This window comes from Adiantum capillus-veneris, chromosome 6 (genome assembly GCF_014529385.1).
Source record: "Adiantum capillus-veneris isolate H3 chromosome 6, ASM1452938v2, whole genome shotgun sequence".
NCBI classification, from domain to species: Eukaryota; Viridiplantae; Streptophyta; class Polypodiopsida; order Polypodiales; family Pteridaceae; genus Adiantum; species Adiantum capillus-veneris.
In genome coordinates, this window is record NC_140936.1 from 34,887,113 (window position 1) to 34,902,211 (window position 15,099).

Genomic DNA, 15,099 nt, shown 5'->3' on the forward strand with positions numbered 1-15,099 from the left:
TGGTTATGGCTAGAGTTTATACTATAAAAGCTGCTTGGCGTTGGGAAGAATGGCCTATTCATGTTCAGCTGAGGATAATCAAAGCAATCCTAATTAACTATTGATTTGACTTCATCACTTTGTTGGAGTGGTCTAAAAAGACGCTCAATCAGTTTGATTTTTCCTTATCAAGTTCCTCTCGGGTTACCAACATGGAAATTCCACATGGATTGCATGGGATGCCCTTGCTGTTCCTCTTGACTTGGGTGGCTTAGGTGTATTGGACCTTCACCTCCATGCACATGGCAAAAGAGCAACTCTGTTGAACATATGTTATTAAAAACTACTGCATGGTCAAAATGCTCACAATTGCTGATTGATGCCTCTTTTGTCCACTTTCATGGATCTTGGAATTTGTCATCATCGCATAAGTTTTAGCTGGTGCTGTTAAAACTGGCTTTGAAACATCTCGAATGCTTGTCAATTCATGGAAATTTTTTGAATTGATGTGGCAGGGGATAGTGAGGCATCTAGGTATTTCATTTGGGTCCAAGAAAACTCCTGCTCCGCTTTTAGCTAGCAAATCCCTCTCACGGTCGTATGAATAGCTTTGTCAAAGCTTTTGTGACAGTTTGAATTGCATTTTGGACTCGGATACCATGGAACTGCTATGTAGACATGCACAATCTTCAAGTACTACATACAATCAACGAAGAGAACAAGTTCAGAGACTGATCATTGACTGCATGTGCTGCAAACTCGTGGACCTCCAACCATAAAAGATTATGCATGCTTTACACAAGACTGGGGGCTGGAGGTTAAATCTTTTATGGTCCTCGACATGCATATTTAAACTGAATGGTACTTGCTGGAGAATGTGGGGGCTCATAAGCCACTACATTAAAAAGGCAAAACTTCTGGGGAATGTACCGAATGAAGCGAGAGAGAGAGAGAGAGAGAGAGAGAGAGAGAGAGAGAGACCTAGCAGCTTTCCACAAACATCCATTCAGATTTAAGAGCTACCAAGCAGTGAAAACCTCGATAAACCAGGACATACACAATTTCTTACTGGCAATTTACGCGTGGCACTTTGGTAGAAGAACCCCAATGCGATGATGGTGTTGATGTCAAATTTTTAAGCACTTCGAATATGACAGCACCAACTCATCCTCCATCTGCAAGGGGAGAAGCGGACATATAACATCATGTACCTTTTCTGAGGACTCTTCCCCACTATATCTATGTAAATTTGTGTGTATGCATAACAAGTTCATTCCACAATCACCATCACAAATCTTTCTCAAATTGGTTCTTGAGGTGGAAGCCACTTTCAACACAAAGATTCGCTATTTACCAGTGCACCCACCGTCAACCTCATTACAAGGTACTCTACAAAGGACAAAAGTGAAAATGACAGCAACCATCCAAAACAACCTGCAGTCTCTATAACTTGAAAATGCAAGCTACTCAGCAAACAAACTGCCTAAATGTGACTATATTGTGGAAAACAATAAGGAGAGAGTACTTTATTCTAACATTGATTGGTTCAGTTACAATGGTAGCAATTGCTCTGGCCCTTCTTGCAATCAAAGTTAGTACAATTTCCATAAGCAGTGGATAACCACAACTGCACAGGATTTTTGTAAGCAAAATTGGATCCTGAACAATTTTTAATAGAATTCACATTCTGAAGGATATATAAGTAACAAGCACTTGATTATTGCAGGAAAATTGCATTCAAGCCCCAAATACCACCAAAATTGTGATCAGATGGAGAGTGTTTTCCTTGCCTTCTCATACGCAATGTATGTAATGCTCGCAGCTGGGATGACTTTCAACAGGTTTGGAAGGAGACCTTTGTAAAACGCACGCAGACCTTCTTCTCTCAAAGTCCTCTTGAACACATCCATCATTCCTCTATATTTTGTGGCTGAATTCATCTGCTGGGCTTGCAATCTGAGACACAAACCTCATTAAAAAAACGTAGATTTCAGCAAGCGATGAGATTTGAGATGAAAGCATTACCTTGTTCTAACTAGCTGCAGTGGGTACACACAAGTTGCTCCTAACGCACCAGAGACCATCCCACAGCATAGCTGCACTAGCGGTCCTGGCTCTGTGAAACCCCAAGAAGGACAAATATAAAAGAAAAGGCCGAGAAAAGCATCCTACTAGACAAGGAAGAGGATGTGAAAACCATAATAGAGACAACCTACCATGTTTTTCAGGAAGCCATTGTCTTGACATGTTCTTTAAAGTTTCATAAGCTGCGAGGTCGATTCCTGCATATGGAATCATTCCAAGTAGCGATGGTAGAAGCCCCCTGTAAAATGCTCGAGGGCCCTCTTGCTGCCAAATGTCTTTCGATAGCTTCATCAAAGGAGGCGCCTTTCCATCAATACAAGCATATGTCTGCAACCGTGTTTTCACCAAATCCATTGGGTAAATAGCCGTCTGAGCGATGGCACCTGCTGTCCCACCTGCCAAAAGCCTGCCCATGGTACCAATTTCCTCTTTGCTACGGAGACCATCAGCTTCTACCATAAAGTCCTTGATCATTTCATATGCATAAAACTTGATGGCTGACTCAGGAGCTACTTTTAACACATTAAGACCGTTGCCTCTAAAAAAACCCAAAATTCCACCCTCCTTATATATCTGCTTTATGCAAAGTACAAGACGAGCCTTCCCTCTCGTGGAATCTGTTTGCACCTGCAAAAGTACCTTCAGCCGATCTAAAGGTGCAGTCGCAGTTCTGGATAGGGCTCCTGCAAATCCACCAGCTATAAAATATTTGGTTGCATGAACATGACGACTTATCCCTTCCGGTATAACAGCCTGCTCTCCTATATCTACCAGACAAACTTTTTCCCAGTATTTATATATGTTTGCCATGGTAGCTGTATGAGGATAAAGAAGCAGAAAGTCCCGCCACTCCTCAAAAGTTATAATGCCATTGTTGTCCTTGTCAATACGTTCAACAAAGTGAGCAAGCTCCTCGTCACTCAATTCAATACCTACAAAGAAAACGTCATAGTTTCAACGATCGATAAATAAGTGGTGCGTATTTGATTGCAAACAAGAAAGAAAATCAAAGACGGACAAGATTTTTGTTCTCTGCTGACCGACCTAAAAAATCAGGAGAAAGATTGGCAGGGTACCTTCACAGTTCATTTTTTAAAGCACTAAAGAAACTAGAGACAGGTGGGGCACTCTCTTAGGCTTGAAATGGCTAAACAATACCCCATAGAGATAAAGAGCACACACCTGTATATGAGTAATATCAGGCTTCTGTTTTACCTATCCAAAAATCCAAAAGAAAAGTTTGGTAGTCATGTCTAATGTGGCATGAACTATTTTACTTAGCAGACAGATAAAAAAGATGTTGAAATTCACCTCTTATCTGTGTCAAAGCCTTTCACTGTCCTAAATGTTGAAATAAGATAAGTATCTACCATTTGGAAGCATATCTTTGAAAGCCACTCTCAATCAAAGGGTAGAGATAGAGAAGAAGATGCGTCAACTAGCAGAAAGTGGGCTCTAGACTAGGGTTTCTACACAGAGGAATGCCACATGCATAGTCACAAGAAGCATTTCCCCTCATTGATCATTTTGTTGTCTCGAGGCATTTACACAATTCCAACATAAATCATTTCTTGGAAGCATTTCTTAAGGGTCGCATGTTTGTTGTACGCACTGCTCATCAAGCATTGAAGTAGCTTCGCTCCATTCCAGATGCACACTGGAATGATACATTGGTCTCACTGTTTAAACAACTTTGGTGGTTTAATTTAGTATGTGTCTGGTCGTGCTAATTTGTAGCTGATGCATTGAGTAGGAAGGATCGAATTCTCTCTTTTTCTTTTTTTGGTAGAAAAGGGGCTGTATTCTGCGTACATAAGAGATCTTGGGAGATGCTCAATGGCCTATCACCCAGAGGAAGTACACTGTGTAGCCTATGTAAACATCAAGGTGGCCTGTACGATGAATGTAGAATGAACCATTGTGGGGGTGCATAATGCCATGTGATGTGACCCTAATGCCAACGGAAAAGAACTGAAGACCCCACATGCACATAGGGTTAGATGTGCACGTGACAATTTTTAAGTGTTTTCCGGGAAAAGCATACGCTTTCCCATGAGGAATCGGTGTTTGCATTGCATCTATGCCTGAGAAGTACATCCTGGGACGCCTGGAACGTGATTGCATAGCATCAAATTTTAGCTCACTGAGTTTTATGGAGTTTTGTCCAGGTTCGCATTTTATAAAAAAAAAAGTGACCGACCGCCCACCACTTTTAAAAAAAGCATGAACTAATAAAATAACCAGCACTGCCCGCAATCGTACGATCTCTCTTTCCTAGCATCACCAAAAACAGCCCGCAGCCTCCACCTCCTTGTAGCGCTACATGTTGCCCTATTCCAGGCGGCTCAGCACCGGCTATTCCTGCCGGGTGCGGGAGCCTATAAAAGCAGCCCACTGTCTCTCTCTCTCTCAGTTACACAGAGATCCCAGCACTAGTAGCAAGGAGAATTGCCACCGGAGAATCTACAAGTGATCAAGAGGCGCCAGTACACGGAGATTGCTTTCGCGTACCCAGAGCAACTAGTATCAATCGTGAATTCGCAATTCGCGTTCTTGTTTCGTGTTTGTGCTTTTGCAGGTAGTCCATCACGGAGAAGGAGCAACAAGGCCTCGGCCTATGCTTAGAGATTCCGGGAACGGAATCGGAAATAGTCTATAGAGCTTCACGCTTTGGGTACAGACGGAAACAAATTTGAGAGCTCGTCTTTTGGGAAATTCCCGCACGGGAAGGAAATTGACCATTGAGTCGGAAGATCTAGAACGGAGGGGTCACTCCGGTTCTTGTGCTCGTAAAAAGATTCTCCCTAATAAAGATTCTCTTAAAAGGGGGGGGGGGGACCACTCCATCTTTTGATCCCAAATACTATGTCGATCTTCTCCTTTTACTCTTTTGGTTGAAAGATTATTTATTTTCATTTTGTTGATTATTCGTGTGCGCTCCCGTTTGTGACAGTGGTATCAGAGCTCGGATTCCTCTCTTTTGCTGTAAAGAAGGACAATTCTGGGAAGGAGCGGGAAGAACCATGACGAGCCACGGAAGAACCGCTGAAGATGGCATTGAGCGAGTGAGAGCTCAACTCCCGGAATTGCAGCAGCTTATTTCGTTGTTGGCTGTCCAAAAGGTTTTGGACGGAATCAAGAAGCCGCAAGGAACAGATGCCGATGGGCGTCAGGAAAATCCTGTTGGTGGAAGCAACCCGCAAGAGGATGGTGTGGAAAGAGGTGCCGAAGCGCACAAGGGATCTCCGAATCATGACAAACGGCCTTCCAAGAGCAAGGGCTAGAAAAACAACTTTCTCTGCTTGACGAAAGCAAGGATGTCTCTATCTCTTCTCAATCATACTCTCCAGACTATACTACTACATCTACTTCTCATGCAGTATCTAAATCTTCTCCAAAGAAGAAAACTCCTACTACTTCCCTACGTAATACTAAAGAAAAGCCCCAGTTCAAGAAGGATAAACGTAGGCATCACCGCAAGATGCGGGTTTTCAAATCCGGTGACAAGGATGTGAAGTTTGACAACTACACAGGACGGAGAGGTATCTTCAAGGCACTATCTTTCATCAGGAGATTTGAAGTTGCATTTGCCAACGGGAACTTCACCGAAAAATCCTAGTTGCGTCGTGTTGAGATGCATCTCAAGGAGACAGCAAGCAACTGGTGGTAAGCCAAGATTTTGGAAGGTAAACAAGCCAGAACGTGGGCTCAATTCAAAGCTGAATATTATGAACAATTTCTTCCGCTTGATTTCGAGAAGGACATTCGGAAGGATTGGGACTGGCTCGCCCAGAAGGAACATGAGAAAGTCACAGCCTATGTTGACAAGTTTTGGTTGGTTCTTCTGAAAGTCACGCCTTCGTGAAGATTTCCAACGAGAAAAAGGTGCGAAAGTTTGAGGCACGCCTTCAACCACTGCTTCGGAAGAGCATAAAGGTGTACCCACACGACACCCTTCAGCGGATGATGGAGTCGGCAATCATTGCCGAGGATCTACATTCCACTGGTACCCCCAGATGGATGGAACATAGCACGTACCGTGCAAGGCAAAGAGCGGTTTATGATGACCATGGGAACCAAGGTAAAAAGCATCCCCCGGAGGAGCCGGATCAGCCTAAGAAGCAAGAGGGTACTGGAAAACGGCTCAAGTATCTTAAGCCGAACCAAGTACAGACCTTCAAAGAGCAAGGAAGGTGCTTCTACCATGGTGACAACAAACCAAACGCACTTCAGACTGCAACCTGCGTCGGTTGGAGGTGCTGAGTGTAACCACTACTCAGACTTCTTAATACTTTCCCCGTAAATAACCACAAGGATCCGGGCCATGAGTAACAACAACAATACTCCCCCCGTAAATAACCACAAGGGCCCGGGCCATGAGTAAAAACACCACTTATCAAACATTCAATACTCCCCCCGCAAATAACCACAAGGGTCCGGGCCATGAGTATGAATGAGCAAGCATTTTCAAACATCATTTGTCACTACTCCACCTGGGAGTAAAATCACCAATCATTGAAACCAGTATTAAAACCAAAGTCAAACATTTCAAATCGGCACCAAGACAGGTTCAAAACAGATACCATCTATTTCAAACAAATTCCAAACAGGATCACCATACAAGTTCTCAAACAAATTTCAAACTTGAAAAGCAATTTCGACATCAGTCGAGCTCGAAAAGTCAACTGACTTTCCATCTTGAAACCTGCACCAAAAATTAGGGTTAGGTTCCTTCCATAAGGTCGTAGCCAACCGCAGCATGATCCACAAACTCTTGAATAGTCGAAACAAGCCGCCTCGACAAGCAATGTTCCTGTGGCGGTGATGGTAGTCCCAAGACCTGTTAATCACACTGGACCTCCAAGGTTTAGCTCGAAAAGAGACACCTATTGAGAGATGTCGAGAAATTTCAAGTTATAATCTACTAGGGTTCCCATGGCAAGCATTTCAAGATACCCCACTATGCCAGAAGTTGCACTCTAAATGAAGATGTCAAAAACCATATAACTTCGAGCAAAATTTTTCTTGAAAGCTTGCCAAGTCGTTGGAGTGTGCAGCTTGGTAGCTATAGACATTAACATATGCATGGCACTGCTTTCGAGAAAAACAGTGACTTAAAACAAATCTTGGATCCTTCTCTTGCAAGTGATCTTTTTGGCTTATGCCCTGTAAGACATGAGTGGTGAAGATAGAAGCACGCCCGATGCGCGATGAAGGGTGGGAGTGACTAATAAGTCTGGTGGGTCGGGACCCGAAGATACTTCAAATAAAATTCCAGTAGTCTCTTGTTTGCTCTGTCTGCTCTTTTGTAGGACCGGCATGCTTTCAGAAAAGCACACACCTAATGCTATGATACCACTGTCACAAGATGGGCACCACGTGCCAACGGCAAAGAATAGACTAAACAGACTTTTAGCACTTCAATAACAACTGAACTGAAAAAGAGAGAGAGAGAGAGAGAGAGAGAGAGAGAGAGTGGCGAAATTTCACCCAAGAGAGTATTGGCCCCAAACCTTGGCGCCCCTTTCGGTATTTCTTTATATTGCATCATCAAAGTACAAGCCGGTACTCCATCCTCTACATCCAAAAGCATGCCCAAGAATGAGCTCGTGGCCTCATATTTAAAGGCCATAGGTCCAAAAGCAATTTACATGAAAAGCCTTAAACTCAAAAGCATCCGGTACAAAAGCATCTTGTCCAAAAGCTGCCAACGCAAATCACGAAAATCCGTACAGTGCCATGTCAGCACCTGTCAACGCAAATCATGGAAATCCGTACAGTTTGCCACGTCAGCAGTCAGTGTGAAACGCGGGATTTCGTACAGTCTGCCACATCAACAGTCAACGGGAAACGCGAGATTCCGTACAGTCTGCCACGTCAGTAGTCATCGTGAAATGCGGGATTCAGTACAATCTGCCACGTCAGCAAGCCAGCGCGAAATCCGAAGTTCCGTACAATCTGCTCTTCTGCTTCTTCACTTAGGGTTTTAGGCCCCTCATTCGGAATCTACAAGTTGGCGATAGTGCCAAACTTAAGGACATTCGAGGTTCACTGCGATGCTTCATGTGATTGCATCGATGTAGTGCTTAACCAAGAAGCCCACTCAGTGGCTTATGAAAGTAGACGGCTTAAGGAAGCAGAATTGCATGCCTCGATCTATGAGAAGGAACTTATGGCTATGATTCACGCCTTGTCTACCTGGAAGCACTACCTTCTAGGAGCATATTTTGCGATCATCAGAATTTGCGGTATTTCCTTACGCAACGGAAATTATCTGAGAAGCAAATGAGCTGGGCCAACTTTTTGTCAAACTCGTGGTGACCTGGCCTTCACTAGTGCGGGTGAAACTCTTGGCATCGGCCGTTTCACACTCGCCATACAATGACCGGCCATTTGTGACTTTAAAAAGAGGGCCCCAAAAATTAAATAAAAATCAAGAGAAAGAAACCAACAACTAAGGTTAATGGTTGTCACAACCTCGTGACATAACCCCCTCTTGAATTCGCAAACGTCCTCAATTGCATACATGCCATAGATGATTTTGTGTGATTAGCACCCTTTTATCATCACATGTATCAGCAAGAAAGATCATAAAACATAGATACAAAGGACTTAATGAAACCTCATACTTTCATCGTTTCTGTCTACGATAGAAGTGAGCATTATACCTTTAACACTTGTTGAGCAATGTACACTTCTATTGCACCAAATCCGTTTGTACATATGCTGCACTAGCTCCATTATCGCCCCTCTTTTGAGCACGTTGAGTTGGGGCGTACGTAGGTTGTAAATCAAAGGTTTCAAGATAAAGTTGCAATACATTCGGTGACTCTAACAGTTCACTCTCTTCCATCTACTTTGCATCGATAGGTGAATAGTTCTTGAACTTCACCAAATAAAGCCGTGCGACTTTTCCCTTGACTTTTCTCTCCTTATGTGCCAAAATCTACATCTACTCACGTACCAAGTTCTCATCAAGTTCCTCAACTTCTAGTTGATCTTCATCTAGCATATCTTCTGGCACATCACCCACAAAGGGGCTTAGAAGACTCACGTGAAACGCATTATGAATCTTCGAAGTGTCAGGCAATTTCAGCCTATAAGCAACATCGTTGTTCTTGTCAAGTACTTGAAAAGGCCCATAGTACCACATGTTGAGCTTGGGAAACAACCTTTCCTTGCCCTTCATCTTCGTTAATCTGACCTTTTTAAACCGCAAAAGAACCCCATCAACAAGTGAAAACAACAATTCACGTCGGTGACGATGAGCAACCCTTTTTTGCTTTGCATGAGTCTTCTCCAAGGCAAGCTTGATTTTCTTATACATTTCATCCATAATCTCTACATATCGATCTGCTTCAAAAATCTTACTCTTTCTATGCAAAATGGGAGGAACATTTTTACCACCCTCAACAATTTCAAAAGGTGCCTTACCTATTGACAAATGCACCGTATTGTTGTATGCATACTAATCATGGATAAATATTGTTCCCACTTGCCCTTATTATCTAACACATAGCATTTCAGCAGATCTAAGACAGTAGAATAGCCTCTGCTGACTGTCCATCAGTTTGTGGATGAAATGAGGAGGAAAACTTGAGCATAGTGCCCATGTTTTCAAACAAGCCTCTCCAAAACAGGCTCGTCGTACAAGGATCATGATCACTGACAATAGATTGTGGCACACCATGGTACTTAAACACATTGTACATGAGCAACCGTGCCATCTGATCAAGTTTTATCTTCTTCCTGACAGAGATAAAATGGGCATGTTTGTTGAAAGGGATAAAATGGGCCTGCTTGCTGAACCTGCACATAATGGTCCATATACCATCATTCCTTGTTGGCGTTCTTGGGAGATCAAAGATAAAATCCATAGCAATACTTTCCCATGGCTTATCTGGAATCGACAGTGACTGTAACAACCCTCGTGCCTTTTGCCTGCCAAACTTGACCTTTTGGCAAATCACGCATGCTCGCACAAAGGCATCCACATCTCTCCTCAAACTAGATCAATAAAAGAATGTCTCGATCGCCTTCACTGTTGCATCTATACCAGGATGCCCTGCATACGGTGGGACATGACTTTCTGCCATAACCTTATGTCGCAATGGCCTAGTGACACATCGTCTGCCATGCATCATCATAAAACCCTCCTTGAGGAGATAGTGTTCATGGCATTGTACATCTTGCAGTTGTTCAAAGATTCTTGCAGAATCTTTATCATTGGCATATTGTTCCTTCATGTCATCAAGCTCATGATGATAAGGAATTGAAACAATTGAAATTCATGGGTTTCTTGATAATGCATCAGCCACAACATTCTTCTTGCCTTCCTCATGCACAATCTGAAAGTGGAACATAGAGAGAATGTTTGCCCATCGCATATGGTTTTCAGATGACTTTGGTTGTGTCAAGAAGTATCGCAAGGTTTGATGACCTGTTTGGACAACAAAATCACCACCTAGAGGTAGTGTTTCCAACTTGAAAGCGCATGAATCACGGCCAAGAGCTCTTTCCAATAGATTTGCATAGTCTTTTCTGGCCCTTGCAAGATTTTGCTTTCGTAAGCTACTATTCAACCATCTTGCATTTAACACAGCCCCAATACTATTGCCACACGCATCACACTGGACCATAAATGACTTCCTGAGGTCTCGCAAAACAATTACTAGATCCGAAGTCATCTTTTCCTTTAAGATTAAAAGCTGAAATCTCCCTTTGTGTTCATTTGAAAGTGACCTCTTTCTTTTGCAAAGTTTCATAAACTTTTGATGTGTAAAGCCATCGAAGAACGGAGCCAACCTGCAGATCCCGGCCGAGGGGCCTAAACCCTAAGAAGCAGCAGTAGAAGAAGAAGAAGAAGAAGCAAAAGTTCCCACCGACTTATGGGACCCCGTCCGATGGGGCCTCAGTGACCTATAGATGAAGCAAGATTCACTCACACACAGAAGAATCGCGTGGAGCATGATGACGTGGAAACTGTACGGACATGCCACAAAACACGTTGACATGCTAACGTGGCACCTGTATGGATTTCCACATTTTACGCTCATGACGTGACAGTTGTACGGATTTTCGCAAAACGCACTGGCAGCTTTTGGACCAGTTGCTTTTGAAATTGAAGCTTTTCATGTAACTACTTTCAATAGGCCAAGGGCCTTCAAATTTGTGCCATGGGCTCATTCTTTGGCACGCTTCAGTGTGAAGTACTGAGTTCAAGCAATATAAAGAACTACCGAAAGGGACGCCAAGGTTTGGGGCCAGTGCACTCTTGGAGTGGAACTCCACCACTCCCCGTCTCGTGTGTCGTCTATCTCTTTTAGTTCACTTGTTATTTAAAGTGCTTAAAGTTATTCAGTCTGTTTTTTTCCCTTGGCACGTGGTGCCAGTCCCCGTGACACAGAGCATGTAGGGGTGAATCAATCTCAGCAAAGTTCCAGATGAGCAAGAGCATAATCCCAAGAAACTACGAACATCATGCAGTCTCCAAATCCTAATTGCTTTAACCTTGGCGGGATCCATTTGGACACCATTCTTTGACACTAGACGGCCTAGAAAGTGGATCCCTTCTTGGAAGAATTCACTTTTCTTGGGATTGATGAGCAACCTGTGATTGCGTAACTCTTCGAACACAATGATTAAGTGATGCCTATGCTCTTTTTCATTCTTCAAATAGACTATCATGTCATCAAATAGACTATCATTCTTCAAATAGACTATCACGTCATCAAAGAATGTGCCCACAAATTTTTGATGTGGGTGAAAGATCCGATCCATCATCCTATTAAACGTAGCAGGAGAATTTGTAAGACCAAATGGCATCACTAAAAACTCATAAAACTAAAGGTCGCCCTAAACGCAGTCTTGTGCACATCCTCGGGCTTGATAAAAATCTGATGGTATCCACTCTTAAGGTGTATCCTGCTGAAATTGCCACACCCTCTAAACGGTCAAGAATGTCGTCAATCCTTGAAATAGGAAACCTGTTCTTGATGGCGCCAAGAGCCACCCTTCTTCTGCACTAGAAGCATTGGGGAGCAAAAGGGTGAAGAACTAGGTTGAATCAGCCCTTTTTCTAACACCTCCTCTACTTGGCTCATAATCTCTTTCTGTTAAGCCGAACTAACCCTGTAGGGAGGTCTATTTGGTGGGCTACAACCTGGCACCAACTCTATCGCATGATCCTCAGACCTCTCCGGCGGCAACTGAGACAGTAATGAGGCAAAAAAAAACCACGCATAAAGATGATTTTTAATTATAGAAGTGATAGCCGAAGCTGACACAATAGGGACAAACTCCCCTTTAAGCTTTACATCCAGGATGTGAGTTATACTTCTATACTGCAGGGTGACCTTTTTGTTGAAGACATCCAACACTCATGTACACAGAACATCCATGGGATTCCCAACAACGCATCACACCCTTCCAATGGCATCATATAAAATTCTTTTGTGTCCACATACGACTGAATATGCAAACGCAACTTTCCAATGATGGGAGTAACACACTCTAAATGGCAAGGACATGACAAACCTGCCTCTGCTGTGTACCCAATCTCTTCAGCTTTGATGACCAATTTGATAGCCAACTCTAGTGAGATAAAGTTTGCCTTAGCACCTGGATCAAAGAAAACAAGTGTTGTCCGATCCCTAACTTTACCACACACTCTGCATAACTCATGGCATCCAAGTTCGGCCTATCACCCACCATATCTGGCACTAAACCTGTCGTGGGTTTGGGCTTCTTCCCTTTCTTGTCCTCTTTGTCTTCTGAGTCAGTTGGCCTCTTCCTCTGTGGACAATCTGCAATAAAATAACGAGGATTTCCAATCAACGAGCAAAGAAAACCGAGCAAAACTAATTTTCGAGCAAATATGAGCAACACCCTTGACAAATTGATGAGAGTGCAAGCTATATTGAAGAAAATAATCATGGCATGCTAGATTCAATCAGTCTACTCGGGTACCTAACAAGGTTTGAAACAATTCCACCTTTTTCAGTGCAACCTTACACAAACTCATGGGCAACGGAGTCCACACTAAGGATGTGAAAAAACACGAAGTAGATCGATGTGTTTGCAAGGCACATATGTGGCCTTACACATAAATGAATTTGTGCAGCCTTACACAAACTCATGGGCAACGGAGTACAAACTAAGGATGGCGAAAAACGCGAAGTAGATCGATGTGTTTGCAAGGCACATATGTGGCATGTTTGTTGTCCCACCTTTGGAAATCCTCACAGCTGTAATGAGGGAATTTGGGAAGGGTGATAGCATAAGTAAACCCTTTCTCCAATGACCCACTTGTACAAACACGAAACACATGCTTCTTTCCTATGTAATTCTGTCTTGAAAATTGTTTGTTAGTTTTGATCTCCATCTAGCGAGTATCTCGGGCCACAGATGCTGCGAAGTGCAACCTTCATGCTCACCACTCCCAAATACACCACCCGCTCTCATGATTATAATATATTGAGTCCTATGCTCTCCTCTCTCCAATATTTCCTCAGTAATGGCACATATAAAAAGGCACGCATCTAACGATATCAACATTCCGAGTGATGATGTCACGTGACACATCCCAACCCTATGTGTCCGTGGACAAGCTACACCACAGCAGGGTTCCCGTCAATCAAGTCAGTTTAGATTAGCAATGATCTGGCACTTTTGTGAGTCTATTCGTAGACCGTGCATGCCCACTCACTTAGCATAGATGCATATCCTCCGGTTGCACACAGCATGATCATCGGAATTCCCATCAGAATCCATTAGCATCAGTTAGGGGAATTTTCCAGTGCATTTAGCCTATTTTCCTATTTATTGGTTATTTTCACTTATTATTTTTAAGTGACTTTCCAACAAAAGTAGGTAGGGCAATTTTGTTGAGTTAATATATATGCAAACCCAAGTTAGCACTTTCTGGCAGAAGAGGCAACAGGAGCTTCCCGCTCAACAGGCAACTTCTCAGCAGTACCCCCCGTAGCACCGTCGCCAGCAGATCCCGCTTCCATCCTTGGCGTTTTTACCAAATCCTGCCATCGCCATTGGAGTTCCCTCTTCTGGCGTTGGTCCCCAGCAGATCAGCCCATCCTTGGAGTTTCCCCCTTCAAGCAAGCCTATGAACCAGCGTTTTTCCCCTTAGTAGCATCAGCGTTTTTGGAGTCTACTAACGCCAGGCAGATCCTCAGCAAACTCAGCGTTTTCATCATAAACCATCAGCACTTTGGATCAGCATTGGGAGCCTTTCAAAGATCAGCAAATTCGGCATTGTAAGAACCTCTGTGGCAGCGGTTTTCAGCCCTAATCTCACTGCTGTACAGCGTTTTTCCAGCCAAAGGACTCCCCCAAAACCGCAGCCTAAGAGTGCAGATGCCCTAGCGTTTTTCTAGCAGGTATTTGCAACCACGAACACCGCAAGGAACAGTCTATTTTCAGCCACGAAACAGTCACTTTCAGCCCTAGACCAGTCCAAGAAATTCAGCATATCAAAGATCCACAGTTTCAGCCCAAGTCGTCGTCGTCGTCGTCGTAGTCCCATTGCATCAGTCCATTGCATACGCATTGTACACCTTTGTGCAATCAAGTAGACCACTCTCGCCGACGAGAGTGGGGCCTTCAGAGGAGGGTTTTACAACCACTCGGTGTCGTAACTTTCTCTCTCCTTCTCTCAGTCTCATTCACTTGCACGCACAAGATCCACTCACTTTGTTCGTGATCACAACACTCTCTATAAAGACGGAAAGCTCTCTCTTTCCCTAAGAACTAAAAGGAACCTTGAGTAGTAAAGATCACTAATCTTGAGAAAATACAACATTCATTCCGTTGCACCTAACATTGGTATCAAAGCTTTGAAAGTGTTCTGCATTACTCAAGGGAAGAACCACAAGAATTTCTTTTCTTCTTGTGATCCCACGAACCCAAGTTTACTTGGGCGTGGCGATTCCTAATCGTGTTTTGTTGAAGAGTGACAGGAATCCCAAGAAACAAGGGCTTGTCCAGCCTCCCCTTGTGTCTCTTTTCACTCATTGAGAG

General features: G+C 43.4%; 1 protein-coding gene across 8 annotated transcripts in view; it reads right to left on the reverse strand.

Annotated features, from left to right (window-relative positions):
- Positions 1-1,492: 1,492 nt before the first annotated feature.
- Positions 1,493-15,099, reverse strand: part of LOC147455342 (calcium-dependent mitochondrial ATP-magnesium/phosphate carrier protein 3-like) — a 32,997-nt gene continuing 19,390 nt past the window's right edge. For all 8 annotated transcript variants that reach the window (XM_086514141.1, XM_086514139.1, XM_086514142.1 and 5 more), the window contains 3 exons: positions 2,196-2,996; positions 2,005-2,095; positions 1,493-1,935 (listed from right to left, as the gene is read on the reverse strand). In XM_086514141.1, the coding sequence (XP_086370267.1) occupies positions 1,746-1,935; positions 2,005-2,095; positions 2,196-2,996 (1,082 nt within the window). In that variant the 3' untranslated portion in view covers positions 1,493-1,745. The remainder of the gene's footprint in view (positions 1,936-2,004; positions 2,096-2,195; positions 2,997-15,099) is intronic.